Raw genomic sequence first — 26,587 nt, 5'->3', positions numbered from 1 at the left:
ACTGCCTGCCCTTTGGTGCTGGGACAGGGAAGCACAGTGACTTGCTCATGGGTAAGAGAGGGCCCCTGCACCCTAGACGTCACCTATGAAGTTGGCAGGCAGCACCTTCGACACACAGTAACCTGCCAGCCACTGAGTCTGGACAAGGACTGTGCAGAAACCTGGCTCCAGGTTGTCTGCACATCTCCAGCATCCACCCCCACCGAGGCCGCAGGCTGGACTCTGAGGACTGGACTCTGACAGCAGTGTGAGCAGAGCTCCCCGATGCCAGCTTTCGCTCACACCATCCACACAAGTGTAGAGGACATCCTTCCCTGCTGCTGCTGCTGGAGGCACATGACATGTGGCTGTGGGCCGGCTCCTGACCATTCATATGAATAGTGGCATCCTCTCTGCCCCTTCAACCTCTGATTACCTGGGACCTAACCATTAGAAAGTCTTAGCAGGTTAGGACAGCACTGCAATTGTGTGTAAAATACGCTAGGGTCCCTTAAGCTGAATGCCTACTGTGTGCTGAGAGGAGGGGGAGTGAGAGAAAAGGCTGGAGCAGGGCTGGGGAGTGTGAGGAAGGAGGAGGGTGAGCCTAGAGGGGATGAATGGGAGGGACTGGGGGAGGAGAAGCCTGAACAAGCTCAGAAGGATTGGGGTCAGTGTTAAAACCTTGTGGAGGTGGCAAAAATTAGGATTAAGGTTAGGATTGGGGTCATGGCTCCTAATCAATTACCAACGTGGCCACAAATAGTGAGAAACTTCCCTAGCAGAATTCTCCCTCCATGCTAGGCCAAGCTGCCTATCCTGCACAGCCCCCCCCCCCGGGAGGAGTGGCCTTTTCCTGGGGCAATGGAGTTCAGACTTAGCTCCAGCCTTGGGGACTCAGTGTCTCTGAAGAAATGCTGCAAGACACTCAAAGTGGCCATCGGGATCTACAGTTATTAGACACCACCTGCATACAGGTGGCCTCAGCTCTCCATTTCCCTGGGGATCTGGAGGGTGTTTCAGGGCTCCCCTCCCCAGAGTCAGGGTAAGGGTTCCACACAGTCTGATGCAGGCAAGATGAAGGCCAAGGCAGGGAATTTGGATGCATCCCTGTGGACAGACCCTGCAGCCTAGGACCCCTGGAAATACTCAGCAGGAAGCACCCCGCAAGCAGAGGGCAGTGGGCCACCATCAGCAATAGGACCCAGTGCACTGCAGAACCAACCTTCTGCCCTCTCTGAGTCCTCACCCCACGCCAGTCACCTGCAAGGTCCAAGCTGGGCAGCTCCTGCCCGTTACCTAGCCACTCCCCTGCGTGAGCACCAGGAGGCAGCGGCTAGAGGATGCATACCAGCAGCGTGCAGGACTGGGGACGGCTGAGCAGGGCACTGGCTGCAGTGGTGCACTGGCTGCAGTGGTGCAGTGGTGCGCTGCTCTCACACACAGTGGGACAGGGCAGGTGTGAGCAGCACTGCAGTCCCCACACAGCCCTTCCTCACACGGCTGCCTCCTTCCCTGCTGCTGCTGCTCAGGACCTAGTACATACAAAAATAAAAAGCGGAAGCACCACACTGAGGGGCAGGCACAGAGGGACTCCGTGGCAGCCAGCTGAGGGCTCTGGAACACGAGGTAGACACCTTGTGACCCCACTGTTATTGCTAGTCCCTCAGGGTGTGACAAGTGTCCGCTGGGCAGAGCTCCAAAGGAGCAGGGAGTGACTCCCGGCCCCGCAGACCACCTGCCCTCAGTTTGTCTACACGGAGGCTCTGTACATCCCCCTCAAGTCACCATTCCTGTGACCTCATACCAGCCACAAGGCCTGGACCAGATGACTGCCCGGGGTGGGGCTGTGGACCAAGCAAACGAAAAGTACAAAGCCCAGAGGGTCTGAGCAACGGGCTAACAAGCCGTTATCAGCAGAAACATGATTCTTGGTAATGTGGAGCCAAGGCAGTGAATAGCTGGTTTTCAGGGGAATCTGAGTACCCATATTTTACCCGGTGACCCCATCAAGAAACTACAGACTGGGAGACTGAGGACCACTGAGAATTGAGCAGAAGTCTAGACAACGGAGTCAGGCCTGGGTCCATCATATCCTAGAGCTCTGACCAAGTCAGAGAGCCTGAGTTCAGGGCAGTGGCAGGCTCAGATCCTCCAGCTCTGGAAGGCTTTCTCCTTCTTCCAAGGCTGTCTGGAGAAGCCCCATCCAGGTTTGCAAGCCAACATCCATTTGCTTGGTCCAGCACAGACCCCCACTCTTGTACACAAAGGCCTGGGGCCAAGGGCTGTCACCAGCCTGAGGGCTAGGCTAAAAAAACAGGGACAGCACTGGTAGGAACGACCTGTAGCCATTTGAACTCATGAGGGTGGCCTGGCATCTGCCCCAGCTGCAGATGGTGAGGGCTGCCAGCCCAGTTCTGATCCCCAAGTCGTCAGTGTCCTGTACAAGGCACAGATGCTGTGAAGTCACCAGTCAGCATGATGCAGAATTCAGGGTGCTCCTCTTAATTCCAGCCCCCCTGGTGTCCCAACGTAACTTCTGCAGCAGCCCAGGGCCCTCCTAGGCTCCATATAAAGATCTGCAAACCTCTTGGCCTAGAAGCGTGTCCTGCAGCTGGTCTATGCTCCCAGAACCAAGCAGAACACACCACAGACACAGCAACTTCCCTGGGGTCTCAACTGTCCCTGCACTCATACCAGAAAATCCCATCTATGACATGAGACCCAGGAAATCTCACCCAAGGACCTGCTGGCAGAAGTGGAAAGACACAGGCCTTCCACAGGGAAGATGCAGGGCTGCAGCCCCAAGCCAGGCGATGACCCGTTCCCAGCAGCCTCCACAAGAAAACCCACAGAGCCAACTAACTAGGGTTCATGGGAGACCGCACAGGTCTGACCTGGGTCCTCTAGGTCCATATATTACAACTATGTAGCTTGGTGTCCTTGTGGGACTCCTAGCAATGTGAGTGGCGGTGCCTCTGACTCTTTGGCCTGCTGTCAGACCCTTTTCCTCATACCAGGTCGCCTTATCCAACCCTAATATGAGGGGAAGTGCCTAATCGTACTGCAATTTGATATGCCATGTTTGGTTGATACCCACGGGAGGCCTGCCCCCAGAAGAGTGGATGGGAGGTGGGAGGAAAGAAAGGAGAGACAGAGAGGTGAGGAGGGATGTATTATATGAGAAAAAAATAATTTTTAATAATTTGTTTAAATTTATTTTATATGCATTGGTGTGAAGGTGTCAGAGCCCTGGAACTGGAGTTACAGTCATGAGTTACCACGTGGGTACTGGAGTTACAGTCTTGAGTTACCACGTGGGTACTGGGAATTGAACCCAGGTCCTCTGGAAGAGAGGACAGTGCTCTTAATCACTGAGCCATCTCTCGGGTCCCCAGTTTTTCAAGACAGTTTTCTCAGTAGCTTTGGAGTCTTCTCTGGAACTCACTCTAAGCTGGCCTCAACCTCAGAGATCCACCTGTTTCTGCCTCCCAAATCCTGGGACGAAAGGTGTGTGCCACCACTGCCTGGCCTGAGAAAAATTAATTTAAGTTAAAAAAAATAGACTCAGATCCTCAGAAACAGCCAGACACGAAGTAAGGCTGATGTGGCAGCAAGTGAGCTGAGGGAATGGGGAAGTCGGCGGAGTCTTCTAGGACCCGAATCAGCAATCAAAACTTGTCAAAACTACACAGGTATTTTGGGCGTGGCGGCTCAGGCCTATAATCCCAGCACTCAGCAAACTGAGAAAAGGGGATTAGCATGGGCCAGCCTGGGCTACACAGTGAGTTTGGGGTCAGTCCAGAGAGCTGGCTCAGCAGCAGCCTGAGGACAGAAGACCTGGTAACAAGATGGGCAAGAACCAACCCCAGGCTACTCTCTGACCTCCCATGACATGGGTACATCCATAGTATACATACATATAAATAGAAAACACAGGACTGGAAATATGTCCGTGGTACAGAACTTGGAAAGGAAGGATGGACAGACACACACCCTCCCCTCTCTCCTTTCCCCCTCCTAGGCAGGAGAATGGCAGGTTTCAGACCAGACTGTTCTGCATCTTAAAACTACACAGCAAGACTCTGTCTGTAAACAAAACAGAAAACCAACACATAAAATACAACAGTAACAGAATACAAAGAGACAGCAGACACAACACGGAGTGTTTTAGCAGAAAAATTTAAGATTTCAAGAGGGGGCTGGAGAGATGGCTCAGAGGTTAAGAGCATTGCCTGCTCTTCCGAAGGTCCTGAGTTCAATTCCCAGCAACCACATGGTGGCTCACAACCATCTGTAAGAGGTCTGGCGCCTTCTTCTGGCCTTCAGGCATACAGACAGAATATTGTATACATAATAAGTATTTTTTTAAAAAAAAAAAAAAGATTTCAAGACTATGAATGGGCCTGGAGTATCAGAAAAGATGCCAGGTCTCTGTGCCAGGTTAATAGGAGCCATATGAACAGAGGGGTGGATGGGAACAGACCCACTGTCCACACAGAAGAAAAGCCTCCCACAGCATGGGACTCTCAGATCCCACGCGCTCTCTCTTCTCTCCCAGATTGCCTTCCTTCCTCTCTGCCTTGGGCCCCATTGTCTGGGTCCAATCGCCCTGTCCCTGCCCAGCCTGTTTGCAGTACCCAAGGAAGTGATGCCAGGTACAAGTTTCCAATGGTGGCCACACAGAACACCTTCCCAACCTACTGTCTCAGCAAACACTGACCTCTGCCCACCACCCAAGGGCTCTGCCCCAAGTGTCTCCTCTGCCATTGGCTCCACCCAAAGTTGGCTGATACTCCACGTTTGAGCTTTACTGGCAACCTCCAGGCTGCCTGGGCCTATGCCATGGGGTCCTGTGTGACCTGTTGACCCCACACCTCTCAGATGTGCTCTGCTGTGCAGCCAGACTCTTACCCAGAGTCCCTAAGCGTTAACAAGGGCAATGTAGGTTTCCCAGCTCCTGCCAAGCCACCATAGACAGCCGGGCTTCAAATCAAGTTTAATAAATAAAATAGAGTTGGGCAAAGGCAGTCTCACATCACAGTGTCCTCGGTGGGGCGAGGGACGGTCCAGTCCAGCCACACAGGCTCAAACAGCACCGCACTGCCAACACCGGGCGGAGCTGCCTGCCCAGGGACCCCACTCCGAATTGTAAACACCAACATAAATAAAATGAGGGAGGCCGAGGACGAGACGGACGGACCCAGCCACCCTGCTAGGAGCCTCCAAAGAAATGAGACCCTCAGGACAGGGGGACGGCACGGTGGTGCTTCCAGAGCGGTACCCCAAGGTGCCCCAAGGAGAGGGGCAGAAAGGGAACGGACCACCTGCTCCTCACCCACCAGGGCTGCTGAGGCCCCACCTCAGCACAGGGGAGGGGTGCGGGCAGGAGGCAGTGGGGTATAAAGTGCGGCTTTTCCTGAAGTGGAGACGGCAAAGGGCTGAGAAAGGGCGGCCACAGGGCGAGGTATATGGCTCTGTGCCCCAGGGTCCCACGCTGAGCAGAGGCTGGCGGCCACAACCCCGCTGAGGTGGGGAAGGAGTTGGCCTGTGGAGGGTGCCTGGGCAGAGGCTGCTGGTTCACAATGAGTCTGCCCAAAGCCCAGGCAGCACCGCCTGCCCAGCCCCTGCAGGCTGAGGCCAATGGCTGGGTCCACGTGGGGATGGGCCCTCTCTGAGCCCAGTTCCAGGGTGACTCCATGGCATGGTGGCAGCCAGGGGCTGTGGCGGTACTGGATGCTGAGGTCTGGGGTCTGTGTGGCCCTGGCCACTTCACTGAGTCCCATCATGTTCTGAAGCAAAGGAGGCACCACGCAGGCCTGCGTGGGAGGGGTCAGGAAGACTGACGGGCAGGCCTGGCAGTGCTGCCATGTCCATTCTGAGCACGTGTGCCCACAGATGACCAGGGGTCAACAGGTCATCACATTGCACCTATGAGAAATCGTAAGAAAGGGTCAGTAGCTGAGTGACCCAGGCCTTGCCCATCACCACCCACTGCTCCCACCCAGAGCACGGCTCTGGTTTCTGCCTAGACAGAGCCTGGAGCCTGCGCCCGCTTGGAGCTTTGTGAACAATGTGAACATATCACCATGCCAAGCACTAAGGAAGCCACAGAAGAGGTATAGACAGGGCAGCCACAGTCCACTGGAGGCAGCTGTGCCCTGGCACTGGCCAGCCCGCAGAAGGTGCGAAGGATGGCACTCACTGTGACAAAGGCTCCGAGCGCAGTGTGGAGGCTGGGCACGTGGGGTGGCCAGTTAGGAAGGGGTTCACATCTCCGATGCCAATGAGTCCAAATTCAGTGACTGACAAGGCCATCTGTGCTGGAGCCATGGGCTCTGCAGTGTCCTCGCTCAGACCCACAGGGCTGGACACAAGAGGCAGTTCCTCAGGTAGGGTAAGGTCCACAGCCAGTCTGGGGCTGGTGCCCGGCTCTGGAGCGGCAGCGGCAGCGGCCACCACCAGTGGGGGTTCAGCCGGAGTGGCCAGGCTGCTGGGCTGCTGGAGCGAGGCCACGGCAGGGGGCTCCTCCAGAGGCTGGAACGAACATGGTTTTGGCTCTGAGGATGGGAGCTCAGCTGAGCCCACTCCGGACTGATCGAGACCACCAGCTGCAATGTCCACACTCGGTAGTTCTGAAGGGAGAACAGGGGAATGGCATCAGCCCCCACAGCCCCACATGCTCCTCTTGGGTCTCACGGATGTGGGGCCTTAGCCAGCCCAGCCACAGAGACTGAGGTCAGGAGCAGGCCTTGTCTACGGACAAGCTATGGCTTTGTAAACTAGCTCAGTGGACAGAAATGAAACAGGACCCTGCTGGGCAGTGTGAACACTGGACAGTCCTGCGAACCCACAAGTACCACACAGGAAACCATGAAGACCCGATGCCAGAGCACTGAGATGAGGCCTCTGCCAACAGACAGACGTAGAAACAGAGTCCTTAATCATGTGCCCTGCGTGAATACACTTCTGTTCCCTTCCAGCCAGGGTCAGCACGGCTGGACTAGGAGCGAGACCCTGCAGGCCCACTGCTCACTACAGAGACAGTGTTGCAAGGCTTGGGTTCCCTGTCCTTACCCACAGCCCTGCCTCATGAGAACTCACCTATGGGCACCCCTGCCTCAGACTCCTGCTCAGGGCGCAACCGGGCAGGGCCATCGGGGTCAAGGCCATCCAGGTCTTGCTCAGCATCCCTGTGGAGAGAGGGCTATGAGAAGGAAGCCAGGGAAGCAGGGCTCCAGCAGGAGGGACTGCCTCATATCCCACACACACCCACCCTGGCCAATGGCTAGCATGGGCACGCACGTGATTCCAGAGGAGACGAACTTTCTCCGGCCCAGCCGCGTCTGCTGGGCAAAGTAATCATAACGTTCAGATTTCTTCCACAGGTAGTAATACTCCACACACTCGCCCACTGACCGCGTGCGCACCTGTATGGACCACAAGCATGTGTTGGGCCTACCGCACAGCTGCGGCCACAGGGCAGCAGGAAAGGCTCCCCACAGGAACCTCTGAGACCCCACCTGTTCCATCAACTAGCTCCCAGCCTTCTTTTCCTGACACGGTGAGAACCGGTCTCACCCCGTGGGCAACTGCCTCCTGCATCTCGGCTCCATGCGCCCAGGACATCTGCGCTGCTCCCCATGAGGTGCACAGACAGAGCCTCCAGCCAGAGGGCAGTGCAAGTGTAGGATGCTGGCCCCGGGAGTCAGCGGCTAGTGTGAACACGGACTGGAGCCGTCCTGAGGACACTGCTGGGGTCCCAGGAGTCAGCGGCTAGTGTGAACACGGACTGGAGCCGTCCTGAGGACACTGCTGGCTGCTGGGGTCCCGGGAGTCAGCGGCTAGTGTGAACACGGACTGGAGCCGTCCTGAGGACACTGCTGGGGTCCCGGGAGTCAGCGGCTAGTGTGAACACGGACTGGAGCCGTCCTGAGGACACTGCTGGGGTCCCGGGAGTCAGCGGCTAGTGTGAACACGGACTGGAGCCGTCCTGAGGACACTGCTGGCTGCTGGGGTCCCAGGAGTCAGCGGCTAGTGTGAACACGGACTGGAGCCGTCCTGAGGACACTGCTGGCTGCTGGGGTCCCGGGAGTCAGCGGCTAGTGTGAACACGGACTGGAGCCGTCCTGAGGACACTGCTGGCTGCTGGGGTCCCAGGAGTCAGCGGCTAGTGTGAACACGGACTGGAGCCGTCCTGAGGACACTGCTGGGGTCCCGGGAGTCAGCGGCTAGTGTGAACACAGACTGGAGCCGTCCTGAGGACACTGCTGGGGTCCCAGGAGTCAGCGGCTAGTGTGAACACGGACTGGAGCCGTCCTGAGGACACTGCTGGCTGCTGGGGTCCCGGGAGTCAGCGGCTAGTGTGAACACGGACTGGAGCCGTCCTGAGGACACTGCTGGGGTCCCGGGAGTCAGCGGCTAGTGTGAACACGGACTGGAGCCGTCCTGAGGACACACACAGCTGAGGCCGTGCACTGCTGGACCATCCACAGTCAACCTCCAGGAGACACAGCTCACACATAATTTACAAGGGTGTTTCTGGGTTTACAAGAGGAAGCCACAAGCTGCATACGGGTGGGGTCCAGGATGAATCAGGAAAGATACCAGCCGAGCACCAGTATCCACCTGGCGACTGGGAGAGAACTCATGTGACCATCACCTCTTGTTCCCATCACCATGGTAGACTGCACCATCAAATCATGACCAATAACAGACATCCTTAAGATGCTTGTGGCTAGAGGTTTGGTCACAGCAACAAGCAAGTGACTAATACAGAAAACCAGTGCTGAGAAATGTCACTGGACTGACCGTGTGGTCCTCAAGTATCTGGGAGGACAGTGAAAAAGTTTGAAACTTGAGTTAAAAGCTCTAGGCTCTAGCGCCTAGCAGAGTTTAGTGACCACTCTGGTAGGAACCCCGAAGGGCAGAGTGTGGAGAGAAACATGCACAGTGGAAGCCGAGGTTCCCATAGGGAACAAGGCTGGCTACATTTTGGCAAAACCTCTAGCTTCCTCCTATTTGGTTGCTGAACACTGGAGTGCGGCTGAACTCAAAAGTAACAGACACGGCTGGGCAGTGGCACATACTTTTCATCCCAGGAGTAGGGAGGCAGAGGCAGGCGGATCTCTGAGTTCAAGGCCAGCCTAGTCTACAGAGTGAGTTCCAGGACAGCCAGGTAGAGAGTTCCTATCTCAAAATATAGATACAGCTGCTCCGTGAAGACTTCAAGGTAGACCAGTGCGCTCACTGTGAACTGCACCCTGTCCAGAAACGGCCGCAACAGCTGCAGCACATGCGTTGTGCACTGCACCTGCTCAGATCAACAGTGACAGAGAACAGAGAGAAGAGAACGTGAGGTTCAGTGGGAACACAGACCTCAAGTGAGATCCCCAGCTGCAAGTGCAGCTTCGAGCACCGTGTCCCTGAGCCCTGCGATGGGAGAGTGGAGCAGACACAGAAACCAGCACAGAAGGTCCACTGAAGCCTAAGTCCATGAGGAAGGAGCACGGACCGAGGTTGCTGACAGGGCCCCTTCCTCAAAGCAAGTGCCCAAGCAAACTAGCTCCCCAGGTGCAGCCAAGGAGCAGAGGCACCAAAGCACTGGCACCAAGGGCTACCACAAGCTGGGCTGGCAGGAAAACCCAGCAGCAACAAGCACAAGCGCTGTCTTTGCAGATGCAAAATGCCGAGTGCAAGAGGGCACGGAGGCCTGCACTGGCATGCTGGAAAGCCACTGCAAGCTCCGAAGGTAAAGCCCAAGTCCAGTGGAGATGCCAGGGTGCCGGAGGTACCAGAACCAGGAAAAACGGCAGGCATAGGGTGGAGCTGTGGCAACACAGCTACAGTGGCGGGACTATGAAGTCATCAGGAGCAGGACACAAGCTGTGGCGTGTGGGATCAGCCAAGCAGGGTCTCAACAGTGCTTTTGGCTCATGCAGAAAGAACAGTACTCCATGTTGAGCCCCACTGGACAGAGTATGGAGCTTAGAGTTTTGCTTTTCTTTGTTTTCTTGCTTGAGACAGGGTTTCTCTATGGAGCCCTAGCTGTCCTGGAACTCGCTCTGTAGACCAGGCTGGCCTTGAACTTAAAAAGAGATTCACTGAGTGCTGAAATTAAAGACATGAGCCACCATGCCGAGCAATTTATGTGTGAGTATTTATCTGCATGTATGTATGTGCACCATGTGTATGCGTGGTGTACCTGGAAATCAGAGAGGGAACAGATCTCTCAGAACTGAAGTGACAGGCATTGTGAGGCACTGCCCTGCAAGGGCAGCCAGTGCTCTTGACTGCGGAGCCATCTCCCCAGCCTATAAATGCTATGCAGAGAGAGGTACAGGGAACTGGATGCATTCTCTTCAGGAAGAATCCAGGAGAAAGGGAACTCCAGTGTCCAGTCACTTAAGTGACACACATAATCGGCGTGTCAAGAGTCTCCAGAGAGATGTAACTGGGTATGGAGAACACACCCTGAATGTGAAGGCACCATCCAATAAGTAGTGGTTCTGGGTGAATAAAGGGGAAGCAACGACAAGCAGGGGACGGAACGTGAGCATGAGTGACAGCCTTTCACTCTGGAAGGCAAACACAGGCCCTTCCTGAACCCCTCGTAACACAGCATCTTACCACAGCACCAGGGCAGTGACAGACAGGACACAGGTGCAGTGACAGGAAGTGACTGGCAGGACACAGGTGCAGTGACAGGAAGTGACTGACAGGACACAGGTGCAGTGACAAGAAGTGACTGGCAGGACACAGGTGCAGTGACAAGAAGTGACTGGCAGACACAGGTGCAGTGACAGGGAAGTGACTGACAGGACACAGGTGCAGTGACAGGAAGTGACTGGCAGGACACAGGTGCAGTGACAGGAAGTGACTGGCAGGACACAGGTGCAGTGACAAGAAGTGACTGGCAGACACAGGTGCAGTGACAGGGAAGTGACTGACAGGACACAGGTGCAGTGACAGGAAGTGACTGGCAGGACACAGGTGCAGTGACAGGAAGTGACTGGCAGGACACAGGTGCAGTGACAAGAAGTGACTGGCAGGACACAGGTGCAGTGACAAGAAGTGACTGGCAGACACAGGTGCAGGTGCAGTGACAGGGAAGTGACTGACAGGACACAGGTGCAGTGACAAGAAGTGACTGGCAGACACAGGTGCAGTGACAGGAAGTGACTGGCAGGACACAGGTGCAGTGACAGGAAGTGACTGGCAGACACAGGTGCAGTGACAGGGAAGTGATTGACAGGACACAGGTACAGTGACAGGAAGTGACTGGCAGGACACAGGTGCAGTGACAGGAAGTGACTGACAGGACACAGGTGCAGTGACAAGAAGTGACTGGCAGGACACAGGTGCAGTGACAGGAAGTGACAGACAGGACACAGGTGCAGTGACAGGGAAGTGACTGACAGGACACAGGTGCAGTGACAGGAAGAGACTGGCAGGACACAGGTGCAGTGACAGGAAGTGACAGACAGGACACAGGTGCAGTGACAAGAAGTGACTGGCAGGACACAGGTGCAGTGACAAGAAGTGACTGGCAGACACAGGTGCAGTGACAGGAAGTGACTGACAGGACACAGGTGCAATGACAGGAAGTGACAGACAGGACACAGGTGCAGTGACAAGAAGTGACTGGCAGACACAGGTGCAGTGACAGGAAGTGACTGACAGGACACAGGTGCAGTGACAGGAAGTGACTGGCAGGACACAGGTGCAGTGACAGGGAAGTGACTGACAGGACACAGGTGCAGTGACAGGAAGTGACTGACAGGACACAGGTGCAGTGACAGGAAGTGACTGGCAGGACACAGGTGCAGTGACAAGAAGTGACTGGCAGGACACAGGTGCAGTGACAAGAAGTGACTGGCAGACACAGGTGCAGGTGCAGTGACAGGGAAGTGACTGACAGGACACAGGTGCAGTGACAGGAAGTGACTGGCAGACACAGGTGCAGTGACAAGAAGTGACTGGCAGACACAGGTGCAGTGACAGGAAGTGACTGGCAGGACACAGGTGCAGTGACAGGAAGTGACTGACAGGACACAGGTGCAGTGACAAGAAGTGACTGGCAGGACACAGGTGCAGTGACAGGAAGTGACTGGCAGGACACAGGTGCAGTGACAGGAAGTGACTGACAGGACACAGGTGCAGTGACAGGAAGTGACAGACAGGACACAGGTGCAGTGACAGGGAAGTGACAGACAGGACACAGGTGCAGTGACAGGAAGTGACTGGCAGGACACAGGTGCAGTGACAGGAAGTGACTGGCAGGACACAGGTGCAGTGACAGGAAGTGACTGGCAGGACACAGGTGCAGTGACAGGAAGTGACTGGCAGGACACAGGTGCAGTGACAAGAAGTGACTGGCAGACACAGGTGCAGTGACAAGAAGTGACTGGCAGACACAGGTGCAGGTGCAGTGACAGGAAGTGACTGACAGGACACAGGTGCAGTGACAAGAAGTGACTGGCAGGACACAGGTGCAGTGACAGGAAGTGACTGACAGGACACAGGTGCAATGACAGGAAGTGACAGACAGGACACAGGTGCAGTGACAGGGAAGTGACTGACAGGACACAGGTGCAGTGACAGGAAGTGACTGACAGCACACAGGTGCAGTGACAGGAAGTGACTGACAGGACACAGGTGCAATGACAGGAAGTGACAGACAGGACACAGGTGCAGTGACAAGAAGTGACTGGCAGACACAGGTGCAGTGACAGGAAGTGACTGGCAGGACACAGGTGCAGTGACAGGGAAGTGACTGACAGGACACAGGTGCAGTGACAGGAAGTGACTGACAGGACACAGGTGCAGTGACAGGGAAGTGACTGGCAGGACACAGGTGCAGTGACAGGAAGTGACTGACAGCACACAGGTGCAGATGCCAGGCTTCATCTGTGGTGCACCAGGTAGGCTGGAATGATGTGGGAGTGTCATATATCAATCTGTTGATTTCATTGGTTAATCAATAAAGAAACTGCTTGGCCTGATAGGTTAGAACATAGGTGGGTGGAGTAAACAGAACAGAATGCTGGGAGGAAGAGGAAGTTAGGCAGACGCCATGCCTCTCCTCTCCAGGGCAGACGCCATGAAGCTCCGACCCAAGATGGACATAGGCTAGAATCTCCCTGGTAAGTCACCACTTCGTGGTGCTATACAAATTAATAGAAATGGGCCAAGCAGTGTTTATATAAATACAGTTTGTGTGTTGTTATTTTGGGTAAAGCTAGCCAGTGGCTGGGAGCCGGGCGGCAGGAACACAGCCCACAACTCCATCTACAGAATGGCGCCCAGACGTGGATGACTGAATCCACAGAAAGCTTGAGAAGGCTTGGGAAAGAATAAAGCATTTTTTTGGTAGCGGCAATTTCTCAGGTCTGCTCTGCTTGCTAGAGGGAAGCAAGTGCTCTCATCTAAGAGAGGCCTCCTGACTCAGCTTTAGCTGCAAAACCCTGCAGCTCTTAAGAGGTCCTGCCATGAAACACTTAAATGGTGTTGATAAAAGCTGACTGCATGCTTGTTTGTTTTCAGCCATAGCAGGAAAAAAGTTGTGCTGTTTTAAAATACTGGTGTTCTGGTCCATACTGCCAGGGCAAACTCTCTTTCAGACAGGCAGGCCTATTGAGTGTGGCCTGTGAGCAGAGTGCTGCAGCTTGCTTGCTGGCAGGGACCTTGAAACACCATAGAGTTGTGGCAATAAACATGGCTACAGCCGGTACCTCTGCCATGAGGCTGTAAAGCTAAGGAATGGGCTGGATCCAGCCACCAAAGCCATGGCTTTAGTCCTACCAATATTGCTTGGTAAATGAAAGACTCATGTGGTCAAAAAAGAGAGATATACAGTAAAAGAAAGATTCAAAGTTGAAGAAAATGTCTAAATGGTTTACAGTGTGTTAAAAAATATATGCAGGCTAAAAGTTAAAGTTCTTAAAGGAAAGAGAGAGAGAGAGAGAGAGAGAGAGAGAGAGAGAGAGAGAGAGAGAGAGAGAGAGAGAGAGGAGAGAGTAGTTGGGTGTGTGGTAGTACACACCTTTAATCCCAACACTTAGGAGGCAGAGGTAAATTGACCTCTGTGACTTCAGGTGTGGTAGCACACGCCTTTAATCCCAATGCTTGGGAGGCAGAGACAGACAGATCTCTGTGAGTTCAAGGTGTAGTGGTAGCATACACCTTTAATCCCAGCATTGAGGAGGCAGAGGCAGAAGGATCTCTGTGAGTGCAAGGACAGCCTGGTCTACAGAGTTATTCTAGGACAAAGATATACAGAGAACCTGTCTCAAAAAATAAAAGTAAAAATAAACAAAATAGAGGTTAAAACAAAGCCACACAAAGATGGAAAATACACAGAGAATTTTGATACTGTATGCTATTATGCTCTCTTTGAGTTGTTTGAATGCTGAGGAAGGAGCAACAGCTGCTAAAAGATATTTGTTTATAAAAGATAGATATTTTGAAAATACCTTGACTTCAGATTCTGGATCTAAGGATAAGATACTTCGGAAAAGAGATTCTTCTTTTATTTTCATAGAGGATGAGATCCTGTGGATTGCTTCTATCCCAATATGCTATGATAGACCACACCCTCCTGAAAGGTTGCTGTGAACACCCTCAAAAAATTACTTTGCTCAATTGCCAACTGAGAGGAACCTAGCACACAGGTTACACCATGAAAGACCTGATTAACAGCACCCCCATACAGCAGGAAGCAGTTTGGAAAGAAAAAACTGCGCCCATGTTCCCAAATATTGTTTATAAACGTTCTTTTACATTTAAAGGGGGATATGATATAGATATGAATAATTTGCATTGGTATGAATCTTGGTTTATTGATACAAGTTTAAGGTCAATTTTGTTATATGTATATGTATTTCTGATCTTGATTAAGGTATTGTGATTGTGTAGTTCATTTAAAAATGTAATGTATATACGTTGTTAATAGATAATCTATAATAGTCAAGTTTGTAGTCATGTTAGTTAGATTTTCTAGATGTGTATAGATATATTTTAGATAGTCATTCTTCATATCTTTCAAAGACTACAGAATATGACATTTAATGTTTAAATAACTTGGGACTTTTCATGATAATGAGACACTCTGCTCCTGGCAGCACCAATCTACTTCAAGAAAAAGATGGGCATCGAAGAGGCTCCTTATGGAGTTTGATAGCCATTTGGGCAAGAAACTGCTCTTGCCTGGACTATTGCATAAACTGGACACAGAGAACCCGCAGAGAGAGGACTACTGAACTTGCCTAAGGTGAGATGATCTTTCGGGGTTCCTGATTCATGAAAGAGACTGCGAGACATTCTGCAGGACACAGCAGATAGTGACTGAACTGCCTTTGAAATTTCCTGTTTCATGGAAATGTCTGCTGGAAACTATGGGCCTGTAGGCCAAAGATGGATGCCCCAACAGTACAGAGAAACTTTGGGTGACTGTACAGGCAATGAGATGTCTCTGTCATTTCTAGAGTTTGGAAGTTGCTTATTTCTTGTTTACTTAGGTAATATTGTATCTTTCTGGAGTCTTTGATGGAGTTGAAGAATGGTTAGTTATAGTTTTCCTTTGTTATGGTAAAAGATAAAATAGATATAAATATTGTAACTGTAATTCTTACTTGATAACTGTTTTGTTATATGTAATTTTGCTATGTTAAAGTTAAAGCCTTCTCTTTTGTTTGTTTAAACAGAAAAAGGGGAAGTGATGTGGGAGTGTCATATCAATCTGTTGATTTCATTGGTTAAACAATAGAGAAACTGCTTGGCCTGATAGGTTAGAACATAGGTGGGTGGAGTAAACAGAACAGAATGCTGGGAGGAAGAGGAAGTTAAGCAGATGCCATGCCTCTCCTCTCCAGGGCAGCCGCGATGAAGTAAGCCGCCAGGTCAGACATGCTGAATCTTTCCTGGTAAGACTGGTGCTACACAGATTACTAAATATGGGTCAGGCAAGATGTGAGAGTTAGCCATTAGGAGGCTAGAACTAATAGGCCAAGCAGTGTTTAAAAGAATACAGTTTCTGTGTAATTATTTCGGGGCATAAGCTAGCCAGACAGCCGGGAGCCAGGTGGCAGGAACGCAGCCCGCAGCTCCCTTACTACACTGGACTACAGGTGGCAGATCATACAATGGCCACCATGCATCCCAAATCCCAGAGCTGTGCCAAGTTATGACCTATGGCACTGCTACTCCAATGTCCCCAGTAGTGTCGTACCTGATATCCTCTGACTCACGGCCCCACCCCTGTCCAGGACACAGCACTTCACAGAGGCCCGGAATCTACACCTCCTGCCCAGAAGGCAGGCCTTACACATGCATAGGCAGGGCCGGTTTCCACAGGCACAGGTCATCATCTGAGGAACCCAACCTTGCAGTGCGCTCCTCGTGGGATAGTTCAGGACTGAGCACTGACTCTGGCCAGCACCCAGCACAGTGACAGTCACCCCTGCACCACCACTCACTTAAAGATAACGCAACACTCCTCAAGTGAACCGGTCTCCAGGCAATCAGGCTAGCGCAGGGCTAGGCTGCCAGCAGCCACAAAACCTAACAACTCAGGCAGAGGCCTGTGCACACGTCAGTCCAGAGCAGGGCCAGTGGCACTGCAGCGGAGCAGGTGCCCATGGGGATCCAGGTCTGCGAAGGAAGAAAGACCCAGGCGTCCCGTTCCAGTGTGCAGCACTGGATGACAAAAAGGTGACAGGGTGTGGGTGAGAAGGAGCCAGCTAGGGACAGGAGCCTCTAACTCTGGGGTGAGAAAGGGGCCTGGTGAGCGTGGCCAAGACCCAGGGGAGCCATCAACAGGAAGGGCAGGTCTGCCAGGACAGTGAACCTCACCCACCTTGTTGGCCTGGATCAGGTGAAAGTTCTTCCCATGAACACGGAAGCCATGTTCAAAGTTCCTGCACTCTTCCTCACTCCAGGCACAGAGCCCGTCTGCAAAGAGAGGGGGCGCTCAGGCAGCTGGGGGCAGCAGGAACAAAGAAGAGCCCAGGGCTGCAGCTCACCTCTGATCACTTTTACATTGAACCTCAGTCTGCGCAGGGCCTCCTCCACGTTGAAATTACACTTCACCAGCTCGTACAGCGCCTAGGGCAGAGTGGTTTAGCTTTTCCACCAGCCTACCAGGGCCAGCATGGAGGGTACCTACACCACGCACCGCACCCACACCACAGCCCCAGAGCCATGGCCACAGCACCCACACCAAGGCCCCCAGGTGTGATCAGACTGACACCATTGCCCCCCCACAAGCTGTTTCAATGTGAAGTCCACCCTACGAGCACACTGCCTGACCATTCCCAGGATGTGCCCAGTGTGTGACCCCTACCTGTTCACTGTCCTTAACCACCTCGCCCTCTGGGATCTGGGGGCCAGCCGTCTCCTGCCACCTCCGCTTCACTGCCCTGTACAGGAACTCTTCCACCTCCCGCTCCGGGAGCACGCTGGGGCTCCACAGCAGCTGGTCTTCATTCTCATAGACTGTGGAAGAGGCTGGGAGTCAGGGGTGACAATGGCCACCCACACCAGGGGAGCCTCCCAATGGGTGAAACCAGCTCCTGGCACTTGCACCCAAGGGGGCTATGGGCACTGAGGGAACAAAACGGCGGGGTGTGAAGTCAGTGAACAGGGCCCCAGAGGCAGCACCATTTGGTATGCCCAGCTGCAGGCAGAGCTTTGGTACACAGTAAACACAGCGGAAACAAAGGGGACAGCAGCAGAGCTGGACCAGAATGGTGGCATTCACCGAGGAGCCCAGCACTTGAGAGTGTTAGCCCATCTATACACAGAAGGTTCTAGGCCAGCCTGTCTCAAAAAGGGAAATAAACAAGAGAACACACACACACTGAAGTCTATGAACTCAGCTAAAAGTTCACAGTTCTCTGTGAGTTCAAGGCCAGCCTAGTCTACAGAACTAGTTCCAGGTCAGCCTGGGCTACAAAGAGAAACTTTTTGTTTTAAAAAACTGAAATGAGTAAAACCAGAAGTGAAGCACAACCCAGATGGCTTCGCAGCAGAACACACACATACTTCCTGGGACAGCAGAGTCTTCCTGCCTCTGAAGAATGGCAACCAACACTTCCACAAGGCAGTGTAACCTGGTGTACACACACACACACAATGTAGGCATAACGTGAAAAGATGCAAAGGAAGAGGCCACTATGTCCCCAGTGAATTGCACAAAATATACACACAGACGACCCACAAAGCGTCGGCCAGCTACTGAACAAATGGACAGAGATTGACACCACCCTGCCAGCAGGAGGGAAGCCACGAGCTGACAACTACCAGGAACAGAATCAACCTGTGTTGTGTCCCAAACATGCAAATAAATAACTCCTGCAAACCATATGGGCACTGGATAAAGCATTGGATCCACAGTCCAGGAACTCTCCACCCACCTGGGGACAATGTGACACAGCCAAGAGATGATGTGAGACTAAGGAATAGCTGACACCCACTGCACAGGCAGCAGACAGTCCACAGAGGGACAACCACTGGAGGCCACGAAGACGCCTGAATGACATTGAGAGCTGGGTGCACACCAGTCCGGGCTCAAGGACACAGCGGGGCAAGTGTAGGTGTCTGTTGACTAAGTGTCTCTGTGCCACACCCTAAGTGGGCACACCCTGCACAGTCCACAACCCAGCAGTCATCCCCTGCAAGGTCTCTGACCCCTGCTGCCGGGCAGAGCAGAGTGCTCAATTGGCAGTGCCCTGCAGGCAGGAGGCAAGAAGTCCAGACAGAAAGTGACCTCCCAGATCAAGGAACAATTAGGGGACACAGGAGCAGCAAGCATATCGTATCCAGGGTAGGCCCGGAAGAGACACTAGCCCCATCCAGGGAAGGGTGCTGTTGGTAGTGCCAGTACACACGGGGCAGTGGGAATCCACAGCCTGGGCAAGGGACATTACCCTAGGGACTGCTAAGGCTGGTGGACTCCACCTGCGGACAGCAAACAGAAACTTGCTGAGGTGCTGCCTAATCCCGGAGTCCCTGGACAAAACCCCAGGCCTCCGGGACCACTTACTCTTGTCGCAATGTCGGCTCAAGTGCAGGATGTTGAGGTCAGCCTGGAACTGAGGCCCCACCATGATCTCCTGCAGAGGCAAGCACCAGAGAGAGGGTCAGGAAGTGAATGGCAGACATGAAGCTGGGACCCACAGGCACCATGGACTCCAAGCAGAGGCTGCCACCCAGAACTGTGGGTCTGCCAGACAATGCCCCCTTCTGTACTCTGGTGGGTGAGACAGAACACTCTGCTGCCCTGCCCTGAAGGATGCTGGGTCAGTCATCCCCAGAGCAGCAGAGACACAACGAGGCGCGTGGCAACACAGCTCCACACCTTCTTGCACTTGTTGGCAGGAAGCGTGTCCTCAGTGTCGGAGGAGACCGAAGAGCCTGGGCCATCATCACCAGCCAAGAACCGAGCTGAAGAGAGAGAGGCAGTAAGGGGACCCACCAGAGTACGGTCGGCCCTTCCAGGGGCCCCCAGCCCCACCCTGGGCCACCATAGCATCTCTGTGCGTGCAGGCCCAGGTGACACACAGCAGCAATGTCAGTGACAGTGACACTATACCCACTCTGGTTACGGAAGAGGTCCGAGGCCTCGTGGGAGGTGACAGATGGGGTGAGGTCATCAGCGGAGGACTGTGTCTCTTCCCCCTCTTCCCCAGAAAGCAAGTCCTTGGCTATCTGCTCCTTTGAATGGGACAGCAAATCAAGTGTGGCAATTACTTTATCTACACCAACAAAAAACGCCAAGCCTGCCAGGCGGAGGGGTCTCAAGACACTGTCTGTGTTGGCCCAAGATGTAGACTCCACATGCCCTCTGGGGCTCCAGCTCTTTTCCCTACCACAGTTCCCCTGGATGGCATCCATCACCTGAACCAGAATGGGTGTCAGCCCTACCCCAGAGCAGGGTCACTGTGGTTGTACCAGAGAGGGCGGAGCAGCAGAGCAACCCTGGGCAACTGTTGCACTTGCTGACTGAGTAGCTCCCCATCCTGGGCCTGATATCCCTGCTCTTCACCTCCAACTCAGGGCAACCAGTGGCTCCCTGGGGGCCTTTCAGGGGCACTTCCACTCACCTTGTCCAAGGTCATGTCCGGGAGGGTTGGGGCTGCGTCTCCGCCCTCGCTCTCCTGCTCAGAGATAGGGTCTGACGCCTCGTACCCATACAGTGCAAGCAGCTCATCCAGGGGCATGTCACTGCTCTGGGGAAGGAGTACCGGACCCATGTGGGAGGTTAAGCCTAGTATTGTGCCTGAGTCCCGCTGACCTCCACAGTTGGGACCCCTTGACACCCCTCAGTAAGTCCCCATGGGGCACTACAACTGCATCAGGACCACAGAGGAGATAAGCAGGCTGAGGCGGGGCCAGCACAGCACCATGCAAACCACATGGAGAACAAGGGGAGCAACTGGATCAGACTGGTGAGTGACCATACCTGTGCGATGAAGTCCTTGTCCAGCTGGTCCTCCGGCTTGTCAGGGCACTGCGGGGCCTCAGCACAGCCCTCTCGGAGGCTGTAGTTCTGTGACAAGAGCTCGGCGAGGTTAAACCGGTGGTCTGCAGAGCCCATGGATACCACTGTGGGAGAGTTCAGCAGGTAGGCAGAGTGTGGGGACTGAACAGGGGTAGGTCTGGAGGGCCCAGAGACTGGGCAGAAGCAGATGGGTCTAGAAGGGCACTGGGGTTAGAAGAGGGGAGGCATCAGTCAGGTGACCGTGGAAGGCAACGGAGGTGTCCCAGGTCCGGCCCCACAGCCATAGCCCTGGTTCTGGGCTATGGACAATATGGACACGGTGCCCAATTCACATGTGGGGCCACATAGGCAACACCACACAAGTCACTGTAGCTGCACCAAGCTCTGCTATCTGCAGGGCCCATCCATGTGACATTTATGGTGGCAGAAACCTCCATCACTTCACCCACAAGGGCCCACAGCAGACGACCAGCAGACCGGCCAGAGACCTTAGAGTCATCAGGCATGTAGCCACGCCTGTCATTCTCAGTTAGCTAGCCACCGCCCCATGGCTCCAAGGAGAGGGAGCGTCCTGACCCCTGAGCGCGACGCCACCTGATGGGGACACTGAGCTGCCCAGTGTTCTCAGTCAGGCTGAGCACGGGCTCTGTCTCTGGAGGTCTAGGGCACAAGGGTGAGGATGGTTACCTGCTGTGGCCTGCAAGCTGCACTCCCGAGGGCACAGGCTGTGTGCAAGGCAGGGGGCCACACAAGGACTCTGCCTCTCCAGCGAGGAGGCCTGCAAAGAAAGAAAGGTGGTGCTGGTTCAGGAGCCAGAACCCACAAGCAGACTTCACGCAGCTACTGAGGCCCTGGTGAGAGCCCAGCCACTGGGTAACTTTGAGGACGGCAGGGAAAGCAGTCTGGGGATTGCCCAATCACAGCTCCTGTGTGGAGGGACCTTGAAAACATGGGGCTTGGCGACAGATAAAGACACAGGATAGACTTGTAGCACTCCTGACAAAGCAGAGAGTGGAATTGGACTCAAGGGTTCTGCTGGCTGGGGAGAGCAGCTCTAGAAATGAAAGCAGCAGCTACACCGGTCCCACTGTACTGAGAGGAGGTGACAAGTGGCAGCAAACTGAGGCCATGTCTGTGAAACCGGGACCAAGCGACCTCAGGGCTGAGCCTGGACACATCCCCCATTCCATCAACACCAGCTAAGGCTCCAGTGTCACTGCAAGAGAATGAAATGAAGGGACAGAGGACGGGCACCTCTTCCAGGTGGTGGCACAGAGACGGTTCAGCAGGGCTAAATGCCATCTTGGTCCCAAACTCCAGCTATGGAGATTCCGTAAATTAAGGAAACAACTCCACTCACAACAGCTGGGGTGCACACAGCATATGCTCCCTAAGAACACAGCCATGTTCTGCTGACAGAGAAACGACTGGTATGAGAGAAAAGATAACCATGTTCCTGGCCAAGGTCCCCACACTGGAAGACGGAGACCCTCGGAAGTGACCTAGACAGCCAATACCACCTAAATTGTAGAAATCGACAAGCCAATTCCAAACAGCACACAGAAGGGGACGCAGAAGAGCTAAAACCATCCTGCAACAGGGTGCTCCCAATTTCACAGATGACTATCAGAGACATCTCAGCAGGGCGGTATGCGTCCACAGACAGGCTCAGGTCAGAGGCACAACTGGGACCTGAGACAAACTCCCCAATGGCCTGGACACACGAGTCCAACACACCTAACCAAACAAGCAGACCGACGCTTGTGACAGGACTTACAGAATGGGGAGGAAACACTGGCAAAGACATATCTGGAAAGAGGCACAAGCATGTACAGACCGTTTACTGAGCGAAGAGAAAGACAATGGTCCTGCCTGCAATGTCTCAGGCCCAAAGCACATATCTTGCTCCTATGAGAACAGAGCGCACTCCAAGAGTAAGCCCAGAACAGGGAAGGCACATCAGAGCCTGCATTCCTGGAGACAAGAATGTAGCACCAGGAACGGCTTGGCAGTATCCCCAAAGTCACACCACCATGTGACCAGCACCTCTACTCCAGGAGAGTCATTCACCTCAATCAGAAGTGGGAGGAACAGATGAACGAAACTCCACAGAGTATCACACAGTCATGAACAAGCAAGGCTCTCTCACACATGCCACTAGAACCAAGGGGGACCTGTGAGCACTACAAAGACAAGGTCACACAGTGTGGGGGCACCATGATGGGAAATGCACACTAGGGGTGAATCCTGAGACAGGAAGTAGGTTTGTACTGGCTGAGTGCTGGAAAGGGGCCAGGGTGACTACTCATTGGGACAGGGTTTCCTTTAGAGGTGACCGAACACTCTCAACTGATTGTGTTGGCAGTTATACCAACTTCAAAAACACCAGAAGCTACCAAACTGTACACACTAAAAGGGAGACAGACAGGGTGTACCGCAGCAAAGCTGCTGCTGCTAAGAATATTAATATTATTACTATTACTATTATTATTATTATTATTTGGGCAGAAGAGGTGGCTAAGTGGTTAAAAGCATTGGGGTCCAATTCCCAGCATTCATGGCAGCTCACAGCCATGTAACTCCAATTCCAGGAGATCTTGCACCCTCTTCTGGCAAAACACTAATACACAAGAAATAAAGATACATTTTTCCCCCCAAAAAAGTTAGAATGTTAAAGAAAGTTTAAAACTTAGAGCACTGTAGCACTAGGTCCTCAGAGAACCTCAGAGGTGAAGCATTCATCCCTCCCAGAAAAGAAACAAGTAAACTACAGCCCAGAGAGGTCAAGTTGCTCACTCAGCAAGGGACCCACCTAGGACAGCCGCAGGGGCTGAAGGCAGGGAAAGAACAAGGCTTCAGGCAGGCTGTACCTGGTGTGGTGAGGCAAGGCGTCCTAACCTTCTAGGAACACAGGCTACAAGCAGATCAACAGGCAGATGTGAAGGCACGGGGAGGGTGTCCCAGTGTCCTTGGAACTATGCCCAAGGACTGGCCTCTCTCCCTACAGTCAGGAGCCCTAACTAAGATGGGAGACCCCAAAGGGCTCCACAGTTGCACAGCAGCCTAGCAACAGTCTCAGTCTCATTATCTAGACAAAATGAGAAAAATGTCCTGTTTCAGGTCAGAGGTCAGGGCTCCTCAGTGGGGTCAGACCTAAACAGGCTCAAGCAGAGAGGAGCTAAGAACAGTGAGAGGCTCAGCCAACTGGGGAGCCACACAGTTTCTTACTTGCCAACCAGGCCAAGTTCAACATCCCCAAGATAGACATGATCACTGGAAAACCAAGTACATCACTTTAAAGGGTGGTCCAAGGCCCTATTTCCCCACATCAGGAAAGACAAAGGACAGCAATGCCCCTCGGAGCTAAGATAACACAGGTGACAAACACACTAGAGGCTGAAACCCAAGGAAGAGGCCAGAGGCAAGCAGGGCCCCCCATCCAGGTCCCTGAGAACAGAGGATGAGCATGCAAGTGGATTAGCATGACCACCATCACCCTGACCGTCAGAAGCCCAGACACAGTGCAGGCAGCGCCTCACAGGCAGGTCTCCACCCAGGACCCACCAGACTGAGACTGTTAGGACAGGTACTAACTTCGGAGGCTGTCCCCAGCATTCCACAGAGCATCTTTCACAGCATGGACGCCATGATGTGAGGAAGCCCAAGCCGTGCAGAGACCTCATACATGGGAAGGAGCCTCAGCATTAGTTCTACATCCAGTTACCTACAATGGCAACTCACAAGATCTCAAGCAAACTCCAAGAATTATGAGGTCAAATGAATGCTGAGGAGTTACAGAGAAAGACTCGTCCACACCCAGGCAAGTGCCCCCGTACCCCCTGTGTCCCAGCCTCACCCCTCCACTGTGGTACCTAGGACATCCCCAGAGACGGGTTCAGCCTGTCTCCACCCACGTGGATCTGGGACACAGGCCGACCAATACATGGGGGCTAAACGATGAAGGCATGAATAAAACAAGGTGGAGGCTGGGCAATGGGGTCACAGAAGGCATCCCAGGGCCAGATGAGGTGCGACAACTGGGGGATAGCTCCATGGGAATTCAGAGTACCAGGGAGATCTCCATGGGGTGGGTGGTCTCAGGAGGGCAGCAAAGGTAGATAAAGCTTAGACTAAGAGCAGGACAAGCCACCAGGGCCCCCACAGCTGAGACTGGTGGCCGTCTCCCTGTGAAGACGAAGACGGTTCCACCCGTCACTGAGCCACACACTAACAAGCACTAACAAAGAGGACTTCTAGATGACCGTGTCCACTTCTATGACTTAAAGATATATAGACGCCACCACATGAGAGGACGACGCATCAGGACTCCGCTGGACCTCTCAGCTATGGGAAGATACCAACACGGTCCCACTTGAGATGGGGAAACTGAGGCCTTCTAAACTGACCCCTTCTAAATCCTAGACTCCAGAACAGGACGTAGGCAGTCTGCTAAGTCTCCACCACCCATGTCACCCAGGGCAGAGTAGCCTGGGGCCCAACAGCACCCACTTGGCCACCATGTCCCGAAGGTTGATGATCTGCCTCAGTTTCCCCAAAAGGCCCCTAAAGAAGGAACTACGCCCGTAAGAGCCTTCCGGATCAACCAGCCAGAGAGGTCCAAGTGGACTTCCAGAACGCGACCCTGTGGCCCGCGCGCGGGCCTGTTGCTACCCAAGCGGCCCCACTCGCCCACCGTGCTGAGCTGCAGTCCTGGAGTGGCGGGTTCGCGGCGCCTCGATGGGGGCCGGTTCCGGGGTTCAGCGGCCGCACCCAGTGGTGCAGGTGGGCTCTGGGCAGAGCTCCGCAACCCCGCGCCCGCGGGGAGGCCCGCGCCCTACCTCCTACAGCCAGACGAACTCCACGCGCGAAACTTTCCACTCGCAAAGCGCCGCGGACTCCGCTCCGTGCTCACCCCAGCGCGCTCGGCTGCGGACCCCGCGTCGCCGTCCCAGACGCCAGCGCCGCCCACCCACCCCGTCCGCAGCGCCCTCCCACCGCGCGGCCCCGGGTCTCGGCCCGGCACCCGGTCGCCCGCGCCTCGCGCCCCTCCCCCTCGCCCACCCGCGCATGCGCGCCGTGGCCGAGCTGGGGCGCGGCGGGCGCCCACGGGACTCACGCTCCGGCCCGGGGGTGGAAGGGAGGCTCGGGGCGCTCGGGCTGGGAGAGCATGAGCCAGACCAGGCCGACTGAGGGCAGCGTGTGGGAGGGGCCGCTGCCCAGCCGCGCACTCACCTCCGCCATGGCCGAGCGTGCGCGCGGGAGGCGGCGGCCAAGCGGGTCCCCGGATGCGGTGTAGCGTGCTTATTGGCGGAGGCGCTGGGAGGCGGGGTGGGGCGGGCCGCAGCAGGCACGTAGTAGGTGTGCTGGGGCGGAGGGGAGGGCTGTAGCTCAGCCCGTGTACCCCACTCCGGCATCAGCCTACCTGCTGATTCTCGTGTGGATGCCCAGCCACAGGTGAGGGGGGCAGACAGAACTGTAGGGGAATGGAAGTGGCTCACAGGTGAGGAGGAACAGTCTACAAGTGAAGATGTCCCACAGGTGAGGGGCCAGTCTGTCGGGAGTTGGTCCCGAAGTGAAATGGGTGGCCTGGAGGTCAGAGCGATGGTCCAGAGGTGATGGGGAAGAGGGCTAGTCCGGAGATGAGGGATACAGTTCACAGGGGCGGGGAATGAGGAGGTGGTCCTGTGGTGAGGGACGGTACCAGCAGGTGCAGAGGGCAGGCGCACACGGGAGCTTCAGGAACAGGTGCTCAGACCTTGTCAGGAGGAGGCACACAGAACGGGAGATACATGGAGACCCTCGGGTTTGCGGAGGTAAAGTACTCTGGTCTACAGAGGTCACCCGATGAGCCTTCCCACTGGGGCCAGGAGCAACTGAGCTGAGAACTGAAGGCACCACTGGGTGCTGGAAGAAAAAGGCTCTGCCCTGGCCCTGAGAACTTGCCAACCCAAGACAGAAGGTTTGCTTCCTGCCCCTGCGCCAGCGCCCCCCTCCTCCACTCCCCTGTTCACAGCCATCACATCTGCTGGGCCCTGTGGTTGGGATTACTCAGGAAAAGGGGAGAAAAAAAAAAAACTTGTGGATTCATTCATTCCATGAACTAAATGCATG

The 26,587-nt window shown here is 54.3% G+C and overlaps 1 protein-coding gene across 5 annotated transcripts; it reads right to left on the bottom strand.

Moving 5' to 3' along the window:
- Nucleotides 1-4,956: 4,956 nt before the first annotated feature.
- On the bottom strand, nucleotides 4,957-25,757 carry Mier2 (MIER family member 2). 5 transcript variants are annotated; one of them, XM_075975633.1, is made up of 14 exons: nucleotides 25,709-25,757; nucleotides 21,164-21,254; nucleotides 20,438-20,580; nucleotides 20,079-20,204; nucleotides 19,572-19,683; nucleotides 19,334-19,419; nucleotides 19,019-19,088; nucleotides 17,318-17,469; nucleotides 16,998-17,079; nucleotides 16,832-16,926; nucleotides 7,282-7,406; nucleotides 7,081-7,169; nucleotides 6,182-6,611; nucleotides 4,957-5,907 (listed from the first exon to the last, which is right to left on the bottom strand). In XM_075975633.1, the coding sequence occupies exons 1-14, from the start codon at nucleotides 25,715-25,717 to the stop codon at nucleotides 5,886-5,888; spliced, it is 1,632 nt and encodes a 543-aa protein (XP_075831748.1). In that variant the 5' UTR covers nucleotides 25,718-25,757; the 3' UTR covers nucleotides 4,957-5,885. The 5 variants fall into 5 exon arrangements, with proteins under 5 accessions (XP_075831748.1, XP_075831747.1, XP_075831751.1 ...); XM_075975632.1 differs by having other exon boundaries at nucleotides 19,572-19,689; nucleotides 25,709-25,756; XM_075975636.1 differs by having other exon boundaries at nucleotides 19,572-19,689; nucleotides 20,438-20,680; nucleotides 25,709-25,735.
- Between the last annotated feature and the right edge of the window lie 830 nt (nucleotides 25,758-26,587).

This window comes from Microtus pennsylvanicus, chromosome 6, assembly GCF_037038515.1.
Source record: "Microtus pennsylvanicus isolate mMicPen1 chromosome 6, mMicPen1.hap1, whole genome shotgun sequence".
Classification (NCBI taxonomy): Eukaryota; Metazoa; Chordata; class Mammalia; order Rodentia; family Cricetidae; genus Microtus; species Microtus pennsylvanicus.
Note: the sequence above shows the minus strand (reverse complement) of the source record. Positions and strands in the feature narration are given on the sequence as shown.